The sequence below is a fragment of the Callithrix jacchus genome, chromosome 4 (genome assembly GCF_049354715.1).
Source record: "Callithrix jacchus isolate 240 chromosome 4, calJac240_pri, whole genome shotgun sequence".
NCBI lineage: Eukaryota > Metazoa > Chordata > Mammalia > Primates > Cebidae > Callithrix > Callithrix jacchus.
In genome coordinates, this window is record NC_133505.1 from 157,914,382 (window position 1) to 157,938,398 (window position 24,017).

Sequence of the window (24,017 nt, forward strand, 5' to 3'; positions counted from 1 at the left end):
TAGAAGCTGTAACAAAGACATAAATCAAACTGAAGAGATGAAAACTGCAGTGCCTGAAATGCTACAAGTACTCTTGATTAATGCAGATTAGACCTTGCAAAAGAAAAGACATGCAGTAGAAACTCTCTGAAATGAAACAGAAAAAGGCTGAAAAGAATAAACCGAGCAACATAGAGCTTTGGGATGATTTTAAGTAGCCGAAAATAGAGAAAACTAGAGTCCCACAGGAGTGGAAAAAAGGAACTGAAAAATATTTAAAGAAATAATGGAAAAACATTTTCAAATTTGGTAGAAACTATAAACTCATACATTCAAAAATGAGAAAATCATTTTAAAAACAGGATAAATGACACATTATGGAGACAGGAACAAAGATAAATTGGCTGCTGATTTCTTGTTAGAAACAACACAAACTAGAAGATGGTGGGTCAATATTTTTAAAGCAGTGAAAGAAAATTCACAGCCTAGAATTCTTTACCTAGTTAAAATCTCTTTCAAAAACAAAGCTGAAATAAAGGCTATTTTAGAGAAGCAAAAGCTGAGAAAATTCGTCACTAGCTAACCTGAAGTATAAAACATGTTACAGAAAGTCCTGCTGGCAAAAAGAAAATGATACCAGTTAGAAATCTGAATCTACTCACAGGAATGAAGAACACCAAAAATAGTAACCACATGGATAGAAAGATTCGTTCTTACTGTTTATCTTAAAAGATATTACTGTATACAGTGATTACTGTATAAAGCAAAAGTAGAAATGTAGTATAGCATCCATAACACATATAGATGGATGGCAACAGTAGCACGAAGTCTAAGAGGAGAGAAATAGAAGTATTCTTAGACTCCATGTGAAGTAGTGGAACTGGACGTGATGCAATAGTGTAATTACTGTGAAGGCAGACTGTGCGAAGTGAAATGTGTGTCCAGCCATGCACCGCACAATGACGTTTTGGTCAAAAACAAACCATGTATACAACAGCAGTTCCATCAGATTATACTACTGTATTTTTTACTGTACCCTTTCTGTTGTATGTTTAGGTGTATAAATACCGTTCTGTTACAGTCAGCTGCAGTACTCAGGATAATAACATGCTGTGCAGATTTAAGCAACACAGCACTGTGCTGTAAACATAAGGTCACATTTCATTAATTCAAATTCATTAATTTGCTATAGTTAACAAAGTAGATAAAATGAAATCATTAAAAATAATCCAGGCTGGGTGTGGCGGCTCATACCTGTAATCCCAGTACTTTGGGAGGCCGAGGCAGGCGGATCACCAGGTCAAGAGATCAAGACCATCCTGGCCAACATGGGGAAACCCTGTCTCTACTAAAAATACAAAAAATTAGCTGGGCATCTTGGCATGCACCTGTAGTACTTGGGAGGCTGAGGCAGGAGAATCGCTTGGACCCAGGAGGCGGAGGTTGCAGTGAGCCGAGATAGCGCACTGCACTTCAGCCTGGTAACAGGGTGAGACTTCGTCTCCAAAATAATAGTAATAATCCAAAGAAAGCAGAAAAGGGGGAAAGGATCAAAGAACAGATAGGACAATAAGAAAAAGAATAACAAAATAGTAGATTTAAACTCAACCATATCGATACACTAGATACAAATGTTCTCAATTCACTAATTAAAGTGCAAAGAATGTCAGATTGGCTAAAAATGCAAGAGCTATTATTGTCAACAAGAAACCCATTTTAAATATAAAGACATAAGTAGGTTAAAGGTAAAAAGATGGAAAAGTGTTAATACTAATCAAAAGAAAGTTGGGGCCGGGCGCAGTGGCTCACGCCTATAATCCCAGCACTTTGGGAGGCCAAGGCGAGTGGATCACGAGGTCAAGAGATCAAGACCATCCTGGTCAACAAGGTGAAACCCCGTCTCTACTAAAAATACAGAAATTAGCTGGGCATGGTAGCACGTGCCTGTAGTCCCAGCTACTCGGGAGGCTGAGGCAGGAGAATTGCTCGAACCCAGAAGGCAGAGGTTGCAGTGAGCTGAGATCATGCCATTGCACTCCAGAAACTCCATCTCAAAAAAAAAAAAAGGTTGGAGTGGTGTATCAATATCAAAGTAGAACTGGAGCAAAGAGTAGTACCAAGCATATGAAAGAGGGTTGTTTCATAATGACAGAGGGGTCATTTCATGAACAGGGCATAGCAATTCTGGTTGTTTAACCATATAATAACAGAGCATCAACGTACATTAAAAAAAAAAAAAGATAAAATTGCAGGGGAAAATAGAAAATCCATAAATACAGTCAGAATTTTTTCAACCCCTCTCAGAACAAGTAGCCTAAAAATCAGTAAGGATTTAGAAGATTAAACAGTGCTACAATTCGACTGACTCCACCCAACAACAGCAGATTACACATTCTTTTCAAATGTACACAGAACATTTGCTGAAATAGACCATATCGTGAGTCACAAGATATCTTAATAAATTTGTAAGGGCTCAAATTAGACAAAATATGTTCTCTCACCACAATGGGATTAAATTAGAAATCAACACTGAAAGACATCTGGAAACACTCCAAATATTCAGAAATAAGCTACAGAGTGGGAGAAAATATTTGCAAGTTATCTATTTGATAAAAGGATTTGTGTATGGAATATTAAAACTCAAAACTCAATGAGAAAATAACACTTTTAAAAAATGACTGAAAGATTTGAACACAGATTTCACCCAAGAAAATATATGGCTGATAAGCACATGTAAATATGCGTACATCACACCCATTAGGGAAATGGAAATTTAAACCACAGTGAATACCACTATGTAGCTATTAGATTGACTAGCTGGGCACAGTGACTCATGCCTGTAATCCTAACGCTTTGGCAGGCAGAGGCAGGAAAATCGCTTGAGCCCAGCCTGGGTGACATAGGGAGACCCTGTGTCTACAAAGAAAAAAGAAAAGAAAAGAAAGTTAGCCAGTTGTGGTGGCCTGTATCCTAGCTACTCACTCGGGAGGCTGAGGTGGGAGGATTGCTTGAGCCCAGGAGGTCGAGGCTGTAGTAAGCTGTGATTGCACCACTACACTCCAGCCTGCAAGACAGAACAAGAGCCTGTCCCAAAGGGGAAAAAAAATGGACTGGGCACAGTGGCTCACGCCTGTAATCACAACACTTTGGGAGGCTGAGGCAGGTGGATCACTTGAGGTCAGGAGTTCAAGACCAGCCTGGGCATCATGGTGAAACCCCAATTCTACTAAAAATACAAAAAAAGTATCAGGCATAGTGCTGGGTGACTGTAATCCCAGCTACTTGGGAGGCTGAGGCATGAGAATTACTTGATCCCAGGAAATGGAGGTTACAGTGAGCCAAGATTGCACCATTGGACTCTAGCCTGGGTAACAGAATGATACTCTGTCTTAAAAAAAAAAAAAAAAACTGACCATACCAAATGTTGGCGAGGATGTGGAACATTTGGAAGCCTCATACACTGCTGGTAGGAATGTGTGACAGTACCACGCCCTTGGAAAACAATTTGGGGTAGTTTCTTAAAAAGTTAGACTTGTACCTGCCCTTTGATCAAGACATTCTATTTCTAAATATTTACCCAAGAGAAATGCAGTATATGTCTATATAAAGATCCATGCATAAATGCTCATAGCAGCTTTTTTTGTACTAACATACAGTAAGCGTTACACTTTGACATGTACAGTTTATTGTATGCCATTTGCCTCAATAGAAGTTTTAAATAATATAATTTTATCTAAAATAAGGTTGTGAAAAGTAGAAAAACAAGAGGAAAAAGTTTCAAAGGTTAGAGGCTCAGTCCAGGAGACCTAACACCTACATAATGGGAATTCCAATAAGACAGAAGAAACCAGAAGGGAAGAAATTATCATAGAAACAATCCTCAGCCTTCAACCCAATATTTTCTCTCCCAGAACTGAAGGACTCCCAGATCAAAAGGGTTAGCAAAATGAATGTATAGACTCACCAGTGCACTTCATCATAATAGTAAAAAGGTTATTAGAGTCATAAAGAGGATACCAAAAGCTTTCACAGGAAAAAAAAATGCAAATAATCCAAAACCCAAATGGTATCAGACTTCTCAACAGTAATACTGGGCTTAGTATTAAGTGGCTTAGGCCTGTAATCCCAGCACTTTGGGAATCCTAGGCAGGTGGATCACCTGAGGTCAGGAGTTCAAGACTAGCCTTGTCAACCTGGTGAAACCCCATCTCTACTAAAAATACAAAAATTAGCTGGGCTGGTGGCACGCATCTGTAATCCCAGCTACTCAGGAGGCTGAGGCATGAGAATCACTTAAACCTGGGAGCTGGAGTTTACAGTGAGCCAAGATCATGACAGTGCACTCCAGCCTCAGCAGCAGAGTGAAACTGTCTCTTAAAAGGAAAAAAATAAGTGAAAGTTATCAAAAAAACAAAAATGAAACAGTAATACTGGAGGCTAGATTACAATGGAGAAGTGTGATAAGAATAATGACAATGCCAAACATTTCAGAAAAATCTACTCCCAGCGCCCTTTTTCTCAAGTAGCTATTAGAGGAGTATTTCGCCCAATGAGCAATCAGAGGCAGGAGGATTGCTTGAGCCCAGCCTAAGCAACATACGGAGACCCTATGTCTACAAAAATAGTTAGCCAGGTGTGGTGGCTGCAGTCCTCGCTACTCACTCAGGAGGATGAGGTAGTAACTAAATGAGCAAGTAAACCATGGAAGAATGTTACTTGTCTCTTTTCTCTGCTGTATAACAAATGAGCATACATTTAGTGGCTTAAAACAACTCTCAAGTATTATCTTCCGATTCTCTGGGTCAGCTGAGCTGGGTTCTCTGGTTTGGACTGCAGAAACTGTCTATTCTGAGGCCTGGGGTCCTCACGAAAGCTATTTGGCAGAATTCTTGGAGTTCCTTGGAGTTGTAGGACCGAGGGCACAGCTTTTGCTGGCTGTCAGCTGGAGGCCACATTCAGGTCCCAGAGGCCATGTGGGTTTCACCATGAGACCTTCTCCATAGTCCACTCACAACGTGGCAGCTTATTTCTTGAAAGCCAGCAAGGGCGAGTTTTTCTCTTGAATCTGCTAAGATGGAGTGATGTCCCATCACTTGTTCCATATTCTGCTGGTTTGAAGCAAGTCATAGGTGTCATCTGCACTAGGGGCAGGAAGTCACTGGGAGTCACCACCACAGTATGGCTCCAGGAATAGAAACTGCCGCAATGCTGAAGGGAATCCCCAGGATTATGGTAAAGAAAGAGCCCACTAAGCATTTTGTTCAGTAGCCACTTCTAGACCCAGTCTGAAGTCCTGAGCATTCTGCTGGTATTTGGACTGGATCACGTAAGAAACATTACACAACAATGTATGCCTCTGGTATTTAACATAGTGAGTTAATTTTCTTTTCTAATTCAGCCAGTCTTGGCCAGCCGAGTTTCAGGATAGTGATGAGCACTGATGAGGTGATTCCCCCTGCTCCAACCTATTCCTTTGCCACTGTCCTAAGAGAAGCATAAAGGAGAAGTTTAAATGATGGATGTCATTTCCCTGACTTGAGCCAGGCACAGTGGCTCACGCCTGTAATCCCAGCACTTTGGGAGGCCAAGGCAGGCGGATCACTTGAGGTCAGGAGTTTGAGACCAGCCTGGCCAACATGGGGAAACACTGTCTCTAGTAAAAATGCAAAAAAAAAAGTTTAACCAGGCGTGGTGGAACATGCCAGTAATCACAGCTACTTGGGAGGCTGAGGCAGAATTGCTTGAACCTGGGAGGCAGAGGTTGCAGTGAGCTGAGATTGTGCCACTGCACCCCAGCCTGGGTGACAGAAACAGACTATCTTAAAAATAATAATAATTTCCCTGTCTTATGTTTTCCTACTGCACGGCTTATTATCTCTGGGGATGAGTTTTGCCAGGGTCAGGAGGGGCAAGGGGCTAGTTAGGGGGGTTGCAGGGGGGGCGGTTAAAGCCAAAGGGAAATGCTAAATGACATGCCACAGCAAGATCTGGGCAGCTGTGCCTTTGATAACAAGCTCCTTGAAGAGAAAGACCAGATAGGCTAAGTGAAAGCACTGTCCATCCTCCCAGCCCTTCCTTCCTGCTTCCTCCTCTTCCCATCTCCTCCAGCTTCTCTCTCCTTAAAGGAACTACAGAATAATGTTTCGTTGCCAGTAGAACCTTGGCATAAAACTGAACCCACAACATCACAGGTAATTTTCAGAGGATGAGCTTCTCAGAAACCAGAATTTAATTATGTAATATTGAGTTTCAAAACAATGAAATATATTATTAAATTGATCAGCTTTGCCAAACCTCATGGAGATTCTCATGGTGTGCTACCTGTCGGTCACACAGCTGATGAATGGAAGTTGTGCTCTGCTCTTCACAGCATGATCCACCCGCCTCGGCCTCCCAAAGTGCTGGGAGTTGTAGTCTTTCATCTCCTGAAGACTAAAGGGCCATTTTGAATCACACTATTTTGAGTTTATAGTCTCGCTTCTGAAGCTTTCTCTCTTACAGCCTTACCGGACCTCAACCAAGTTACCCGTGTTCATTTAAATACTTTAGGTCTTGGCTATTGGTTTAGCTTGGTATTTGATTGCCATAAATAAGAACTACAGAAAGCATGATTTGTGAAGTTGTAGAGGCAGGAAAATTAGGGGACAATCTCATAGTACGAATGAAACCTTTTTTTCCCATGAAAAATATGTAATTAGATATAGAAGATTTTTCGTTTTTGGTTTAAGCTCTCCTTTCCTATTTCTATCTTGAGTAACTTACAACTCTCCCCTTCCATCCAGGCAATTATCAATTCTATAATAAAATAACAACAGTGAGTATTGTGTATGAAACACTAAACTAGGGTCCTTCGTCTCATTTGAATTTTGAAATAGACTCATAATATATTGTTATGCTCATGCTGTAGTTATAGATAAATAACCAGGGCTGACCTTTGACAGTCACAATCAAAAAACAAAATAAAGAACAGTCTCAGTGAAGTAACTCACCCAGCAAGATGCAATCCATCTAGGGCAGGAGGTTGTGTCACTGCACTCCAGCCTGGGTGACAGAGCAAGACTCTGTCTCAAAAAAAAAAAAACTTAACAAACACAAGTTATAAATGAGGTCCCAAAATACAAGACATTCACTTCTTCAGAAGCCTTCCTGGAGCCTGGCTACATCTATAGCTACATTTTCTGCATGGTAAATGCCTCCGTCAGAAGCGTCGCTGTTGGAGTTGCCAGGGCACCAATTTATTTCTTTGAAAACAAAAATAAAAGAACCAAGACAAAAGGAGAAAGTGCTACAGAAGAAGACATTCTTGCTTGCACTGGATTTCATGGGATGTGGGTATTTGGCCCAGAACTGCTCAAAGTGGGCAACAAGACTGAGAATGACACCAACACCCCGAGGACCGTGGAGAGAGATGGCTGGGGCTGCAGGACTCTGCCAAGCCTGGCACGCCTGTCTTCCAAGCACAGGAGCAGGGTGTTGTCTGAAAATATGAAGAATGAAATGGAAGTAATTTAATACCTGGGGGGTGGGACTTTATGTATCTTTTGGTAATTAATAGAAAACAAAGCAGGTAAGTGATTGAGAAACCAACTAGCTGATCAACAGTCAGGGATCAGGAGGAACTTGGTAATCACAGGTGAGAGCAACTAAGGAGATGATGTCCCTAGCACAAATACAGGGAAAGCAGTCTTTACCTGGGGAAAGCACAAATACAGGGAAAGCAGTCTTCACCTAGGCAAAAGACTTCTCAGATGCATCCTAGTCTTTTAACTTATTTAACTGTTAGTCCTTTGTGATATCTGATTTCTTTAACTTATGCTCAGAGCACTGCAAGAAAGTTGCAGAACTTCTGATTTTCTTTAGTCTCTATCCGGGCTCCTGTTTCACATTTATTTTTCTTTCCCTCTTAAAGAACTTCTTTAATCTCTCATTTTTCAAAAAGCAGGCTTATTGACTTTACAAAAATAATGTCTCAGTGACACAACTCTTCTTTGCTCTCTCTCTCCAGTGCCTTTCCTTGTTTAGCAATTACCCTAATTACTGATTTTTTTTTAAGAAGACACAGGGTCTTGCTATATTGCCCAAGCTGGTCTTGAACTCCTGGCCTCAAGTGATCCTCCCACCTCGGCTTCCCAAAGTACGAGGATTACAAGTGTGGGCCACTATGCCTGGCCTAATGACCTATTTTAAATATTAATTTTTCTAAAAGTCAAACTCCAGAACTGTGCACATAGAACTATCCAATTTCTGTATATAACTATAGAAATATACATTAGAAAAGCACATTTCTTATATAGGAATCAAAAATTAACTGAGTTTACATAAAAATTATTTGCAGAGGTTACTAACCTCTGGAAGCAGTATTAGAAGTAGAAGACTTTTCTTCTATTTTGAAAATATTTTAAGTAAAATTTTAAAAACAAATAGAAATGTAGCCAGGGATAGGCTTTCTACCACTCAAAAAAAATGTATAGTCCTCTTTACAAAAGAAGAGAAATAATTGTACTTGTTCAGTCATTCGAGGCCACTGGAATAATTGGCAGTTTGAGCTCTGTAGTACTGTCACAATATGCAAGCGCGGTGTGGTAATTTTTACAGTAATTGAACATGACTTCTGTCTCAGAAAGTCATAAGTTAGGAATTTATTCTGTTCGTTCTCTTGATGTAAAAACTAAAGAAAGGAAAACCTTTTTTGGCCAGGCACGTTGACTCATGCCTGTAGTCCCAGAACTTTGGGAAGCCAGGGTGGGTGGATCCCTTGAGGTCAGGAGATCAAGACCACCCTGGCCAACATGGCAAAACCCTGTCTCAACTAAAAATACAAAAATTAGCCAGCCATAGTGGTAGGTGCCTGTAATCACAGCTACTTGGGAGGCTGAGGCAGGAGTCGCTTGAGGCTGGAAGGTGGAGGTTGTAGTGAGCTGAGATGGTGCCACTGCACTCCAACCTGGGCAGCAGAGCAAGACTCCATCTCAAAAACAAACAAAAAACATTATTTTTTAAACTGAAAAGTAAAGGATGACTTTGATCTGAGTGTCCCAAGGGCCTGCTTTATGTGGTCTGTCCCTCTACAAGCAGGGACCAGGTGCTGGTCACCTGGGTGTCCTCGTAGTAAGCTCTTAGCAAAGGTTTCTGAGTTGAATGAACTTCACTGTTTCAGTCCTTTTGTACAATAACAAGCACTCAAGAGAGTCCATGCCGTAATGTTGATCAGCCACCACGAGAGAGAAGTATACTCTAAGAGCACACACCATCAAGCCCCAGACAGAATATCCCTGCAGACCAGGAATGCAGTCACCACGGTGCAGGTTCCCAACTACCCCACAGAAATCCCAGGCCATTCCATTTCTACTCAGTCAAGCAAACAAATTCCAACTGTAGCAGCAAGATCTACTTTCATTATATAATCTCTCTCTCTCTCTCTCTCTCTCTCTCTCCCTCTCTCTCTCTCTCTCTCTCCCCCCTCTCTCCCCCTCTCTCCCTCCCTCCCTCTCCCTTCCCTTCCCTCCCTCCCTCCTTTCTCCTTGGTCACTTGACATTGATACTCGGCTGTTTATCCTCATGCATCATCTTAGAATTACATTTATATAATTATCAATATGACCATTTGATATAATGGCCAGGAGAATCACTTGAACCCAGGAGTTGGAAGCTGCAGTCAGCTGAGGTCATGCCGCTGCACTCAAGCCTGGGCAACAGAGCCAGAGGCTGTCTCAAAAATAAAAAAATAAATAAACTTGTGATGTAGTTAACCAGTATAATCTTTTCAGTTATTTTTAAATTTTTGAAACAACATGATGTGTATCAGCCATTCATTAGAGGAGGAAAGAAATGTGTAGAAGGACTGTCTTCTGCTTCAGATCATGGATCATAGGAACAAAACAGAAATGTGTAAAAATCCTGCTCTATTTCTGAACCAAAATAAAATTAGATGATTTTCTGTTGTTATTAGAAAAGGTAGATTTCAGGAGAAATTAGAAAATAAATTATTTCAGAAACACAACAAAACTCAGTACAATGATATTTTGGTTAAGAAAATTATGGTTAGAAATTGTGGTTCTGTCACTTTATAAAACAGAATCTTTAATAATTTTTCAACTTATACCAAGGATATTCTTTTATTTCTTAATGACTACTTTTAAATATATGACTATTCTTTCTGTACTGGTTTTTAATTAATGCTCATAAAGGCGACTGATAGAACTCATTCTTTCTCCAAAATGGAGTTAACCCGAAATCGGTAAAGTTTCAGAAGATTCATTGTAGTTAAAATTAGGGTCATGAAGGGCAAAAGCCCATGTATTTCAGCCTTTGTGGAAGAATCCATTAATGCAGCATTACAAGTAAGTACAATTTAGTGGCTCTTTAGTTATTTCAAGCAGGAGACCTCCTTAAAAGGGTACACAGATAAAGTCAACATAGATCTCCACTGACCCCAGGCGCGTGGCCAGAGGTCAGCTCCCAAGGGCTGCCTGCACTCCTCGTTCCTGCAGTGCGGTATTGACTCTTGTCTGGGGGTGACAATCCTTTGACAACAGTTTTTTTACTGGGAGAAAATTTGTGGGAATTCATAAGGTCTTGCTAACATAGTTCCATATTATGCTTGCTCGACAGGAGAAGTTTTATTGGGATGGCTGTGTCTCCGTAGGTCAGGGAGTCTCTTGGGTCTGCAGACTCTTTGTGGTTTCTCGTCTATTGTCACTTATCTCAAGTAGCTGCACATTTGGAAAGAGATGATTGCATCACTGCAAGGGGTCATGGGAGTCTTCTGATTGAACTCATTTCTCTCCCATTTGAAAGAAAGAAAAGTTGAAAACAGAGGAAAGAGATTTCACGCTTCCTGGCATTTAATATTTTGGCCAGTTTTTGTTTGTTTGTTCGTTTGTTTGATTCTTTTTTTTTTTTTTTTTTTTTTTTTTGAGACGGAGTTTCGCTCTTGTTACCCAGGCTGGAGTGCAATGACGTGATCTCGGCTCACCGCAACCTCCGCCTCCTGGGTTCAGGCAATTCTCCTGCTTCAGTCTCCTGAGTAGCTGGGATTACAGGCACGCGCCACAGTGCCCAGCTAATTTTTTGTATTTTTAGTAGAGACGGGGTTTCACCATGTTGACCAGGGTGGTCTCGATCTGTTGACCTCGTGATCCACCTGCCTCGGCCTCCCATAGTGCTGGGATGTTTGATTCTTTTTTAAGACAGAGTCTTGCTCTGTTGCCCAGGCTGGAGTGCAGTAACACCATCTCAGCTCACCACAATCTCTGCCTCCTGGGTTCAAATGATTCTCCTGCCTCAGCCTCCCGAGTAGCTAGGAATACAGGTGCTCATTACCATGCCCAGCTAATTTATGTGTGTGTGTTTTTAGTGGAGACAGGGTTTCACCATGTTGGCCAGGCTGGTCTCGAACTCCTGAACTCAAGTGATATGCCCGCCTCAGCCTCGCAAAATGCTGGGATTACAGGCATGAGCCACTGCACCCAGCCTGGTCAGTTTTAGATGCTGGTTTTGTGACAGAATCAGAGTGACTCGAAGATTCATGTTCTGATCCACTGCAGCTAGCAAAGAAAACTCCAGGAACGGCACAAATCCTGCACCGCCTTGGTCTTTCATCAGCTGAGAGTTACAGGTGGAGAATTGGGTTTTCTTGCTTGTAAAGATAGTGCGTATAAACAAGCATGCAGTAAAGTGTGTTATGTGCGGTAGAATCTCCCATTGGTAGCTTTGGTCAGATGGGCCCAAATACACTATCTTCAGGGTTCTTCTTGGGTTTGTTACCTTGAGTAGAGATTGAAGTTTACACTGCCTCATCTATACTGAATTCTGCCCTTGGTGTGACTCCTGTTACAGTCTCAGAAGCAGCAGCCGCCATAGAGTCCAGTGACATCCTTACCAGGAAGATGCCTTTGACCTGGAGAGTTCATTTCAGGGGCAGGAGGTGGGGCAGCATCACTGTGGCTGAATATGATTATTCATTTCTTTCTCTTAAACTATAAAATGCTTGTTCTTTTCCAAATGTAATGGGCACTATCTTAGCCCATTATATACCTGAAGTGCTGTCCCGTGCAATTCGCAAGACAGGAGCCAGTCATCATCCATCACGATGTTTTATGCGTTTACGCATTTCACATACTTTACTGCATGCTTGTTTGCACACACTATGTTTACAAACAAGAAAACCCAATTCACACAGATTATAGAGGCATCTTCTATAGCCGGGTGCAGTGGCTCATACCTGTAATCCCAGCACTTTGGGAGGCTGAGGCGGGTGATCACTTGAGGTCAGCAGTTTGAGACCAGCCTGGCCAACATGCTAAAACCCCGTCTCTACCGAAAATGCAAAAAATTAGCCAGGCGAGTTGGTGCATGCCTGTAATTCCAGAGGCTGAGGCAGGAGAATCGCTTGAACCTGGGAGGCGGAGGTTGCAGTGAGCCGAGGTCATGCCACTGCGCTGCAGCCTGGGTGAGAGTGAGACTCTGCCTCAAAAAAAAAAGCCTTCTATAAATGCCATAAGATGCCTTCAGGCCGGGCGTGGTGGCTCACGCCTGTAATCCAAGCAATTTGGAAGTCAAGGTGAGCAGATCACCTGAGGTCGGGAATTCAAGACCAGCCTGACCAACATGGTGAAACCCCGTCTTTTTAAAAAAAAAAAAAAAAAAAGATGCCTTCAAATGCCATCTCAAAATGCAGTTAGGCAGGAAAATTACCTGCTTATAACCTAGGCAACTGGGAAAAAATACGTATCCACCAATGACCCTTGTGTTTGATGTTTCCAGCAGTAGAACAGTAAATGTGGTTTCCTTTCTGGGGTGTCCTCCATTATAGGCAGCCACTGTATTAACCTGAGAAAAACGTTACCCTCCTGCTGGGAACCTTAACTTCAGAGGCTATGGGAGCCTTCTTCATACCTAAAGTTTTAAAATACAGCCAGTCCCCACCTACAAGCAGGTCTTGTGCCAAAAGTGGGTTGTAGTTCATTGTTTGGAATCCAAAATGGATTTTCCCATCCATGTGTTATGAATGGCAGCTGTATTCCAGGCAGCTGCGGAAGGCTTTTTAGCCCATGGTATACCTGGAGTGCAGTCTGTGCAATTAGCAAGACAGGAGCCAGCCATCATCCATCACAATGTTTTATGTGTTCCCCCAGCCTCCCCGCTCCCACTCTCAGTGGGCCCAGGTGGGCAGGGAAGGGGATGTTGATGAGGCCCACAGGTGCACAGATTTGCTCCCCCCCTGCTGCACCTGCAGGGGTTAAACAGGCCTTGCTCTCCCCTGCCCCCTTACCATTCCTCCTCTCCCTCTCCCCACCCCCAATCTCCTTTTCCCTGTGACAAAGGGCTGGGCAGTGGACTGAGGAAGGGCGGCTAGAGCCACCAGACACTGAGGCCACGTTGTGCAGTTTGCATCAGAACCCCCTGGGGACTTGCTGCGGTTGCAGAGTCGAACGCAGCAGGTCTGGGGTGGGCTCTGAAACTAGAGTGTCCAACAGGCTCTCAGGTAATGCCCGCACACAGACCCCATTTGAGTAACAGGAGTCTCTAAACACCACGCGGGGAGGAGAGGCTGGTGAAGAAGGGAAGGCAGTGGAGGGTGAGAGTTGAGTTCTGTTCTCCAGGCCTTAGGGAGGTCCCTTTTTCCTTGAGAATTTTTTTTTTTTTTTTTTTTGAGACAGAGGCTCACTCTTTCACCAGTCCAGAGTGCAGTGGTGTGATCTTGGCTCACTGCAACCTCCGTCTCCCAGGTTCAAGCAATTCTCCTGCTTCAGCCTCCCAAGTAGCTGGGATTCCAGACGCCCACCACCATGCCCAGCTAATTCTTGTATTTGTGGTAGAGATGGGGTTTCATCATGTTGGCCAGGATGGTCTCGATCTCTTGACCTCATCGTCCACCCACTTCAGCCTCCCATAGTGCTGGGATTATAGGCGTGAGCCACTGTACCCGGCCTGCCTGAGAAATTTTTGTCATGGGGAAAGAAGCCGGCAAACCCTGGTTGTCATCAAGTGTGGGCACAGCAGAACCCAAGTGTCTCCTCCAGATGACAGCTGCAGCATTGCTCCATGGGCATTGTTTGTATGAAACATCACTATTAAAGCACAGTAGGAAGTGCTGAAATGGAAAAGGAATGGTTCATCCAGGGGCCCCAGAATCTAGACCCTGGAGCAGTGTTTGAGGGCCTGGGGATCAGTCAAGGGGACCAGCGTCAGAAGCTGCAGCACACAAGGGGCTTCTGATGCAGGAGGGCAGAGTGTGCACTTTGAAGATCTTTCATCTAGACGCAGCAAAGCAGTGAAGAACCAGCTTTCATCCTGTCCCCGCCACTAACTAGCCCTGTGTCCTAGAGCGCATACCTTCATGCCTCAATGTCCTCTGTCCTCATCTGTAAAGTAAGGCTAAAATTAGTACCTACCTCATTAGAGTGCTGGGAAACTCAATGAGATCATTTCTGTGAAACCCTTAGACTGTCCATCAAGTGTCACAAAAGCCTTAGTGGTCATGGCTGTGGCGGTGTGGTAGTGGTGAAATGAGTAATTTGAGATTATAGGCTAAGGTCAAAATTTCTGGTTTTGCAATTTATTACTGGTGTGACCTGGGACAAGTGCCTTCGCCTCTCCAAACCTCAGTTTCTTCTCTTGTAAAACAGAAATAATAAAAGTTCCTACCTCCTGCATCACAGAGAGACTGCAATGAGGGAAGCACCTAGCATAGCGCCCATCACAAAGCGCGTTCTCAAGTCCGTGTCAGTTACTGTTACTGACGGAGACCGGGCTGATGACTGGCACCTGCGCAGGAGTTTTCCAGCTGTGCGCCAGGAGCTGTAGGTTTTACAAAACTGTGTCTTGAGGATGAGAAGGAAGCCATTATTCACCCTGCCCACACCCACTGCCCCCTTCAACCTGACAGGCTTGTCTTTCTTGGGGCTCAGTGAAGATTTCATTGAGAATAAAAGGTTTGGAAGATCACTGCTTTGTAGTTTGGGTGCGTTGTGGGGCCACAGGGAAGGTAAATGGTCTCAATTTTCAGGAAGTTGACATTTGCCTTTTCTATTTCATTTCTTTAAACAAAAATTGAAATAGCAGCTGTCAAATTTAAAGAGATATATACATATAAAACCTGAAGTTCTGTGAGGCGGTATTGAATGATAGAGTGAATTCGCGTCCTCAGATGTGCAGGGTTCAATGTGGCCACTTTATAGCGCTCGCTGATCTTTAACACTTGGTTTTCTCCCCCAGATGAGCACCATGCCGGGACTGCCCACTCGGCCCTGCTTTTATGACATAGATCTTGATACCGAAACCGAACAAGTGAAAGGCTTGTTCTAAGTGCACAAGGCTCTCACAGGACCTGATGCAGGTAGGCTGATGCGCTTCAACTTTTTCTTCCTTTTTTTCTAGTTCAAATCCTCCTTTTGTCATATTTGGTTTTCTGATACTTACTACAGAGGTGGTGTGATCCTCAAATTCCTACCAAATGACTTTCCATGACTGGAGTTCACTCCCAGCTGTGGATGTGAGTTAGATGCTCAGTACAAGCCCTCAGTGCACCCGGGCTCCGTCCAGTGCAAGTCAAATTATGTCGTCCCTGAATATAGATATATTTAGAGCATCTCTGACCATAACAGAACTCTGTAAACTCATTATTCTTTTCCAGGATTAAAACCAGCATCTGTTATAATTTTAAAAGAGTAACTTCCTACCACGTAACTCTTGGTACAGAGCTAGAATCATGTGAAAGAGAAATCTTGGTATATTCGTTTCCTGAGGCTGCCATGACAAAGTATTACAAACTGGGTAGCTTAAAACAATGGAACGTTTGACACAGTTCTGGAGGCTGGAAGTTCAAAATCAAGGTGTCAGCCAGGCCATGCACCCCCCAAGACTCTGCGTGGAATCCTTGCTGGCCTCTTCCTAGCATCTGCTGGTGGCTGTCGCTCCTTGGCGTTCCCACCGTCTCAGCCTCTATGATCCCACCACATTCTCCCTGTGTCTCTGTCTTCACATGGTGTTCACCTCTTAGAAGGACCCCAGTCTTCTTGGATTAGGGCCCACCCTAGGAACCTCATCTTAACTTGATTACTCTGCAAAGAGCTTCCTTCTAAGTAAGATCATTGTCACAGGCGCTCAGGGTTAGGACTTCAGCATCTCTTTTAGGAGACACAGTTCAACCCAGAACACTCAACTGTGGCACAACACGTGTGTTTGGCTGCCATGTCCCTGGACAGACACATAGCAATGGGACAGACCATTTAACTAGAGGGCCTTGTGGGTCCCAGGAAGGACGGGGCAGCAGAAAGTAGGCCACTGGATGACTTGAGATCTGCAGTTTCAGGTTGGGCTTTGACTTTGAGCTGTCTTAGGCAGCCCAGACCTGGGGACTCTCGGTCTTATTTATGCCCACCCCACAGCACTGCAGCCGCACCTGCTGGCTTCTGCCAGAGATGACATTCCTAGCCCTCTTCCCTGGGGGACAGCTCCAATCAGAAGTTTGAAAGGTTCAGGGCTACTTCTCCTACCCCAGGGATCTAACATGTCCTCACCATGTTCTAAAGACACATTCCTTCCCCGCAAGCACCCCGCCTCCTTCTCCCCACTGACTCCTGCTCCTGAGCCCAGAACCTCTCCCTCCTGCCAGTGTATTCTGGGCATTTGCAGATGAGCTTCCGTGACCTAAAGACCCTGCTTTCCAACCACCTCTGAGTTATGGCTCCAAGCCAGGCATCCAGGATTCTCGTTTGCATTTGTTTCACTACTAGTAATCCACTTGAGTTTGTCGTTGTTGTTGTTTTTGTTTGTTTGTTTTGTTTATGTTTTTGTTTTGAGACAGAGTCTGCTCTGTCTCCAAGGCTGGAGTACAGTGGCACGATCTCAGCTCACTGCAACCTCCACTTCCCAGGTGCAAGGGATTCTCTTGCCTCCCCCTCCCGAGTAGCTGAGATTCCAGGTGTGTGCCATGGTGCCCCGCTAATTTTTGTATTTAAACAGAGATGAGGTTTCACCATGTTGGCCAGGCTGGTCTCAAACTCCTTAGGTCAGATGAGTCAAGTGATCCGCCCACCTCGGCCTCACAAGTGCTGGGATTACAGCCACGAGCTACCACATCTGGCCAAGTTTTTTTGTTAAACCTTTGTTGTTCAAACGCTAAAGACCTAGGCTATGGTGAGAAAGATAAGGGACCCATAAGCGAAATTGCATTAAAACAAGGTGTGAAATTGTTTGTTTCGGGTTGTGGATGTTTGCGTACTGGTTGTATGTGTTTTTTGTTGAGGAGCGGGAGCTGCGTTAAGTCTGAGCCATACTGCATCTTTGATCTTTGTCATTTCTGTAAAAAGAAAATTCTAGAAAATGAAGGAGACTAATTTAACAAAGAAATTCGTAAACTCAAGCATTGATAAAATGTTGTTTCCTCTTTTGGCGTGAGCTTGTGTGTTGCAAATGTCTTGGATTTCCCAGTGAGGCCATGGGGAAACAGCAGTATCATTCCTCTTAAACGGAACACTGACCCCCCCATCCCAACTAATCTCTCTTTTCGTGTCAGGAACCTCTTATGTTACATTTCTGCCATTTGTCCTTTTTCTCCAGAATAAGTATGTTCAATTCTCCCATTTCTTGACAGTATTTTTCTAGCCTTTTGTTTGGTTTTCACCTGCTCTCCAAGTAGGTCATATAAGTGCAATTATACCTTAATTATTGTAGTTAAGATTCAGGAAATGCTAAAGGACATATTCTTAGCTTTATTAATGCAGACCCTTAAATCCTTTATTACCTGAGGTATTTGTGCTCCCTAACAAGAATTCCTCCAGATCTTTTTTTTTTTTTCTTTTTCGAGATGGAGTCTCGCTCTGTTGCCCAGGCTGTAGTGCAGTGGTGCAATCTCAGCTTACCACAACCTCACTCACCACAACCTCCACCTCCCAGGTTCAAGCGATTCTCCTGCCTCAGCCTCCCAAATAGCTGGAACTACAAGCACATGCCAGCATGCCCGGCTAATTTTTGTATTTTTAGCAGAGACAGGGTTTCACTGTGTTGGCCAAGCTGGTCTCAAACTCCTGACCTCGTGATCCGCCCACCTTGGCCTCCCAAAGTGCTGGGATTACAGTCATGAGCCACCATGCCCGGCCTCCTCCAGATCTTATATACGGGGCCTGAAGGGCAGGACACAGGCCCGTGGTAATTACTTCCAATGTATTGGGCATCATGCTTAGCATTTTGCCCTGGGTGGTCACAGCACCTCTGGAGGCAAGTGTTGTCCCATAAGGCCATAAAGGCTTCAAGAGGACCAAGCCTACCGTGTGGTCACTGAGGGGTAGCCCTGGTCTGCAGGCCTACAGAGCTGCCTTGCCACCCTCTGGTATTGCCTCTCATTTCATAGCTGGCACATGTCATTCTGCCATCCCCATCACGTGTCGTGCTGGCATCAACCCAGGGAGATAGATAGTATTTTTGTTTCAGAGCTGCAAGAACTCTGCCCAGAGAGGTTGACAACCTGCTCAAGTGGCACAGCTAATAACTACAAAAGCCAAGACTCAACTCAGATCTGTTGACTCTCAGTATCACCCCAACCTTTAAGCCCCAAGCCAAAGAATGCCTTTTCATTTCTGTCACAGGCAAAATGAACTTTGACCCATTCTGAAAGATGATACCAGCTATTCGAACAGACAGGTATTTGAGGATAATAGGGTAATTTTTTTTAATAAGTAAAGATAATTATTTGGGTATTGAAAGCTATGACTTTGTCATAATTTGTTTTAGTCCAGGGAGAGTAGAGCCAGCTCTTTCCTAATTCTCTAATGGAATGGCAATTCCACCCCCTGCCCACCCCACCCCGCCACCACCACCACGATCCAAGGCCTCTTTCTTCTCTGCGAATTGCTAAATACTGTTCTAGGCTTGGTGGGCAGTGGTTCATAACCCATCGTTTGACCCTGCTTGAACAATCAAAAACAGATCCAGTGTCCTAAATAAAACCACTATACAAAGCAAACGTTCCCTCTCAGTGGCTCCTCGGTAATGACCCAGCAAGCATTGTCTCTTTCCTGTGCCTCTCACTATATCCATCAGGAATCACGTCTACTAATAATCAGAGGTCTGTGGCTATTCAAAACGCATAAAATAAAAATGTTAAAGCTTAGGCGGCAGCAGCTTGGACAAACGTGGGCATCCGAAAGGAAATGTCTGGTTTGCTGACTTGGCTCCCTCAGGGATCACACCGTGGATGGTTGACATACCCAGGACTGAGCAGCACACTCGTTATTCCTCCAGGAACGTGTCGGAGGTGCGTCCCACTCAGGAGGAAGATGCTGCTTAGTTGATGAAACTCTCTGTCCTTCCCTTCCTTACCTTTCTAGCCTATCTCAACTCCTAGGAAACTGAAACCAAAGGTGAACGTGATATACCAAAACAGCACCAGAATTTGAGCTCTCCTTGCTCCCTCTTCCCAAGACCTCTCTGTAATGCTTTCACTATTGTTAGAATAAGGGCATGATTCATTCTTTTGGATGTCACTAAATAGAACTAATTAAAATAAGTTGTTTGTCCCAGTGAAATCGATCCAGCTGTTGAGTTTTTTGTTTAAAGATTATTGGAATGAAGGGTTTGATTTCTTTTTTTCCCCCCTCATTCTGTTTTCTCATTCCAAAACTTATCGTATTTCTGGGCTCTGGCAAGAGTCATTCAAATGAACACACAAGAAAGTCTGGCAGATTTCTTGAAGAATTCAGGGACTCCCTTACTTCATTACTCTGCTGTGCAAAGTTATGTTGAGTATGGAATCAGATTCACTCCAGTCCTGCTATAAATATTTGTTCCTTACAAAAGAATTGCTTTTTCTTGAATTACACACGTAGAAATAAGTTTGGGAAAGAAATGAGTTTCTTTCCTAAATTGACTTTAAGCCATCAACAGAAAAATGGTTAAAGAAAATGTGGTATGTATAGATAGTGGAATACTATTTAGCCATTAAAAAGAATGAAATAATTTACAGCAGCATGGTTGGAAATAGGGGTTATTATGTAATGTGAAATAAGCTGGGCGCAGAAAGACAAATACTGCATATTCTCACTCCCATGTGGAAGCTAAAGAACTTAGCCTCGTAGACAGAATAAATGGTAGACACGAGAGGCTGGGAAGGATGTGTGGCTGGGAAGAGGTTATGAAGAGAGGTTGGTAATGAGAGGTAAAAAAACATACAGTTAGAAGAAATAAGCTCTAATGTTTTATAGCAGACTAGGATGACTATACTCAGCAACAATATTTTGTATATTTCAAAGTAACAGGAAAAGAGGACTTGAAATGATACCAACATATAGTAATGATAAATACTTAAGATAATGGACACCCCAGATACCCTGATTTGATCACTACACATTCTGTGCATGTAATAAATACATTTACCCCATAAGAATAGAAAATATTAGGCCGGGTGCAGTGGCTCATGCTGTAACCCCAGCACTTTGGGAGGCTGAGGTGGATGGATCACTTGAACCTGGGAATTGAAGACCAACCTGGGGAACATGGCAAAACCCTGTCTCTACCAAAAACACAAAAATTAGCCAGGCATGGTGGTGAGCACCTGTAATCCCAGCCACTCAGGAGGCTGAGGCAGGAGAATTGCTTGAACCTGGGAGGCAGAGGCTGCAGTGAGCTGAGATCATGCCAGCCTGGGTAGCAGAGAAAGACTCGGTCTCAAAAATATATATAACGTATCAATACAAGGGGGAAAAAACGGCAGAAATGTTCAATGATATTTAATAACCATAAATTAATCTTGAGTAGTGTTGCTGCATGCCAGCCCTTCTGTGAATGTGATTCATTCAGTCCCAAGTCACAAACCACAGGGTTACAAAGGGCCCTGGGAGAGCATCTGAGCTCTTTGGCTTCAGTCTTGAAACTTTATCTTTTCACAGAGCAACTCAAAAATTGCTCATCACCATTGTGGTCCAAGGACTCATCACCCTGAGCCAGCCAAGGAGTGCCCTCTTCCTTTCCACTTCCAGGCAGGGGCCAAGCAGGATGGAAGCTCAAGTTATTATATTTAAATAATCCTCATCGACATCTAAAAGATAGTGATAATGAAATCTCTCCTATGTTGCTAAATTAAATCTCTCCTATCTAACTAAAATGGAATGTTTTAAAGCCTAGGTTACAATTAAGAAATTCTTAATTCCCCTTCAAATAACCTTTTTCTGAACATATTTTGATTTCTTATTCCCATACCAAAATAAAATGTTTTGTATATTATATCTTCCAAAATATTTTCCCCCTGAGTTAACTTCTGAAATTGCTTCTTTGAATGCATAAGCACTAAACAAGATTTGTTTTTACATTCTTATCTTAGCTATTGCATCCCTGATTGTTTTCATCTGTAATGAGACTTTCTATACTTTGCCAATTCTTCCATTTTCTTCAAAATGTGGGACCACAGGCCAGACACAGTGGCTCACATCTGTAGTCCCAGCACTTTGGGAGGCCAAGGTAGGTGGATCACCTGAGGTCAGGAGTTCAAGACCAGCCTGGCCAACATGGTGAAACCCCATCCCCACTAAAAATACAAAAATTAGCCAGGCATGGTGGCAAGTGCCTATAATCCCAGCTACTTGGGAGGCCAAAGCGAGAGAATCGCTTGAACCCAGGAGGCGGAGTTTGCAGTGAGCTGAGGTCATGCCACTGCACTCCAACCTGGGTGATAGAGCAAGACTCTATCTCAAAAAGAAAAAAAAAAAGTAAGACCACAAACTCTAAGCCCTTTTAGACACAAAATACAGGATACAAAGGTAATATGGCTAATCAAGGGACTTCCACTACATCTCTGGAGCAGGGAAGGCCTTGTCCAGCCTTGCCTTGTCTTGCCAAGGGTTAGCTCTAGTCCACTGAGTCCTCCCTCCCTAGGATCCCTCCTGTCCCAAGAGTCATTGACCCTCAGGTCTAGGGACACCAGTGATGCTGGCCATGTCTTTGAAATATTTTCTTTTTGTTCATCTTTATTGTGCTTATAATACTTCTGTCTTCTGTTTATTCCCCTGACTTGAATCAGATGTTAGGGGAGTATTTGAAGTTTCTCGTTCCCTCTCTTTATCACTGTCTTCTGTCTAGAAGCTAATCAAGCACCCTCTCTTCCTCCTAACTTCTCAGTTATCTGTGGGAGGCCAACGCGCAGGATTTCAGCCGGTTTCACTTTCATGACCTAAAAGATAAGTCCTTCCATGTATAAATTCTGATTAAAGGCAACGTACTGCATTTACATTTTAGAGGGGTGAACACATTTTTTTCTGGGACTTAAGTGTTTTGTTTCTTTATTTTTTTAATGTAGTTTGATTTATTTCTAAGAAATTACAGTATTCAAGAATGGCAACAAATATTAATAGCCTTTGAGAGGAAGTAGCAAAGCTTTCGTAATAAGTCCCAGGACCGTGAACTTCCATATTGTCCTAAATGCATTTTCAAACCTTGCTTTTTGTGCCTACTCTATAAAAACCAGAAATCCAAGGTGACAAGATTCCTTATCTAAAATCCTAAACAAGGCTGGGTGTGGTGGTTCACACCTGTAATCCCAGCACTTTGGGAGGCTGAGGCAGGTGGATCACTTGAGCTCAGGAGTTCAAGACCAGCCTGGCCAACATGGTGAAACCTCATATCTACTAAAAACACAAAAATTAGCCAGGCATAGTGGTGCACACTTTTAATCCCAGCTACTCGGAAGGCTGAGATGGGAGAATTGCTTGAACCCAGGAGATGGAGGTTGCAGTGAGCTGAGATCTCGCCTCTATACTCCAGCCTAGGCTACAAAGTGAGACTCTCTCTCAGAAAATAAAAAAAACAGTAGCCAAGCAAGGTGGCTCATGCCTGTAATCCCAGCACTCTGGGAGGCTGAGGTGGGCAGATCATGAAGTCAAGAGATGGAGACCATCCTGGCCAATATGGTGAAACCCTGTCTGTACTAAAAATACAAAAATTAGCAGGGCATGGTGGCTCATGCCTGTAGTCCCAGCTACTCAGGAGGCTGAGACAGGAGAATCGCTTGAACCCAGAAGACAGAGGTTGTAGTGAGCTGAGATTGCCCCACTGCACTCCAGCCTGGCAACAGAGTGAGACTCCATCTCAGAAGTAAAGAAATAAAAAATTTAAAAAATCCTAAACATTCTTATTCCACAGGATGCTGCAAACTGTAGGTCCCAAACTTGGAAGCTCTGGGAATTCTGCCAGTATCCCCAAGTAAATCTCTTGGGAAATTCAGAATGCCGCATGGCGTAGCTGTGCCTACTCTGGTGCAGACTCTGATTCTCCACGTCTGCTAAGTAAAACATTCCAAACACAGATCCCAGCCTTATCTAGTGAATGGAATCATCACTCTGCCTTTACATGTTCTTTTGGCCTCAAAACTTTAGAGCTATAACATGTGAATGGTTTAACACCAGAGGAGAAAGCTATTCTTAAACTATTCAAACATGGTTCTTTTTCTATTTTTCAGGCTCCTGAAACAGACTATTCTTTGCCTTTTTGCTGCAGTTGGAAAAGAAACTGACTTGAAAAAATGTCTGTTACGCAATGTTGGAGACATGATGGTGAAATTGGCCAAAGATTTCTTCTTCGTTCAAGATGAATTCTGTTCGCAGAGGAATATAGTGTTCAGCAAAGGGACCTCCACCAAGTCTGAAAGAAACTAAGACATTTCTGTTTCTATTAGAGTTTACATTATTTCTATCGCTTACACTTTAGAATGTTTACTTTATGGGGACTAAGGGATTAAAAGAGTGTGAACTAAAAGGTAACATTTTCCACTCTCAAGTTTTCCACTTTGTCTTCAAACTGAAAATAAACATGGATCTAGAAAACCAACGAGCAAGTTTTCAGTGCCAGATAAAACTCTGCGCTCTAGAGGTAACTGCTCATGAGAAGCGGCTGAAATTGTTACCTGACACCAGTTTCCTAGAAAACTGTGAATGCAACCAAGCTTTTTGAACGTGACAAGAAAAGCAATAACACATAGAGAAATATCTGGTCCACGAGAAATCTTCTATCAGGGATCTCTTGTAAGATCTCTTGGAATGAAGTACACT

General features: G+C 43.2%; 1 protein-coding gene across 8 annotated transcripts in view; it reads left to right on the forward strand.

Annotated features, from left to right (window-relative positions):
- The window catches only part of MTHFD1L (methylenetetrahydrofolate dehydrogenase (NADP+ dependent) 1 like), a 233,277-nt gene extending 209,481 nt beyond the window's left edge, over positions 1-23,796 (forward strand). For 6 of the 8 annotated variants that reach the window (XM_035296968.3, XM_035296969.3, XM_078370301.1 and 3 more), the window contains exons 27-28: positions 15,199-15,319; positions 23,429-23,796. In XM_035296968.3, coding sequence (XP_035152859.2) covers positions 15,199-15,288 — 90 coding nt within the window. In that variant the 3' untranslated portion in view covers positions 15,289-15,319; positions 23,429-23,796. Of the gene's footprint in view, positions 1-15,198; positions 15,320-22,092 lie in introns of all 8 variants that reach the window. The other 2 variants (XM_078370293.1, XM_078370294.1) reach the window with 1 other exon arrangement.
- The last annotated feature ends 221 nt before the right edge of the window (positions 23,797-24,017 follow it).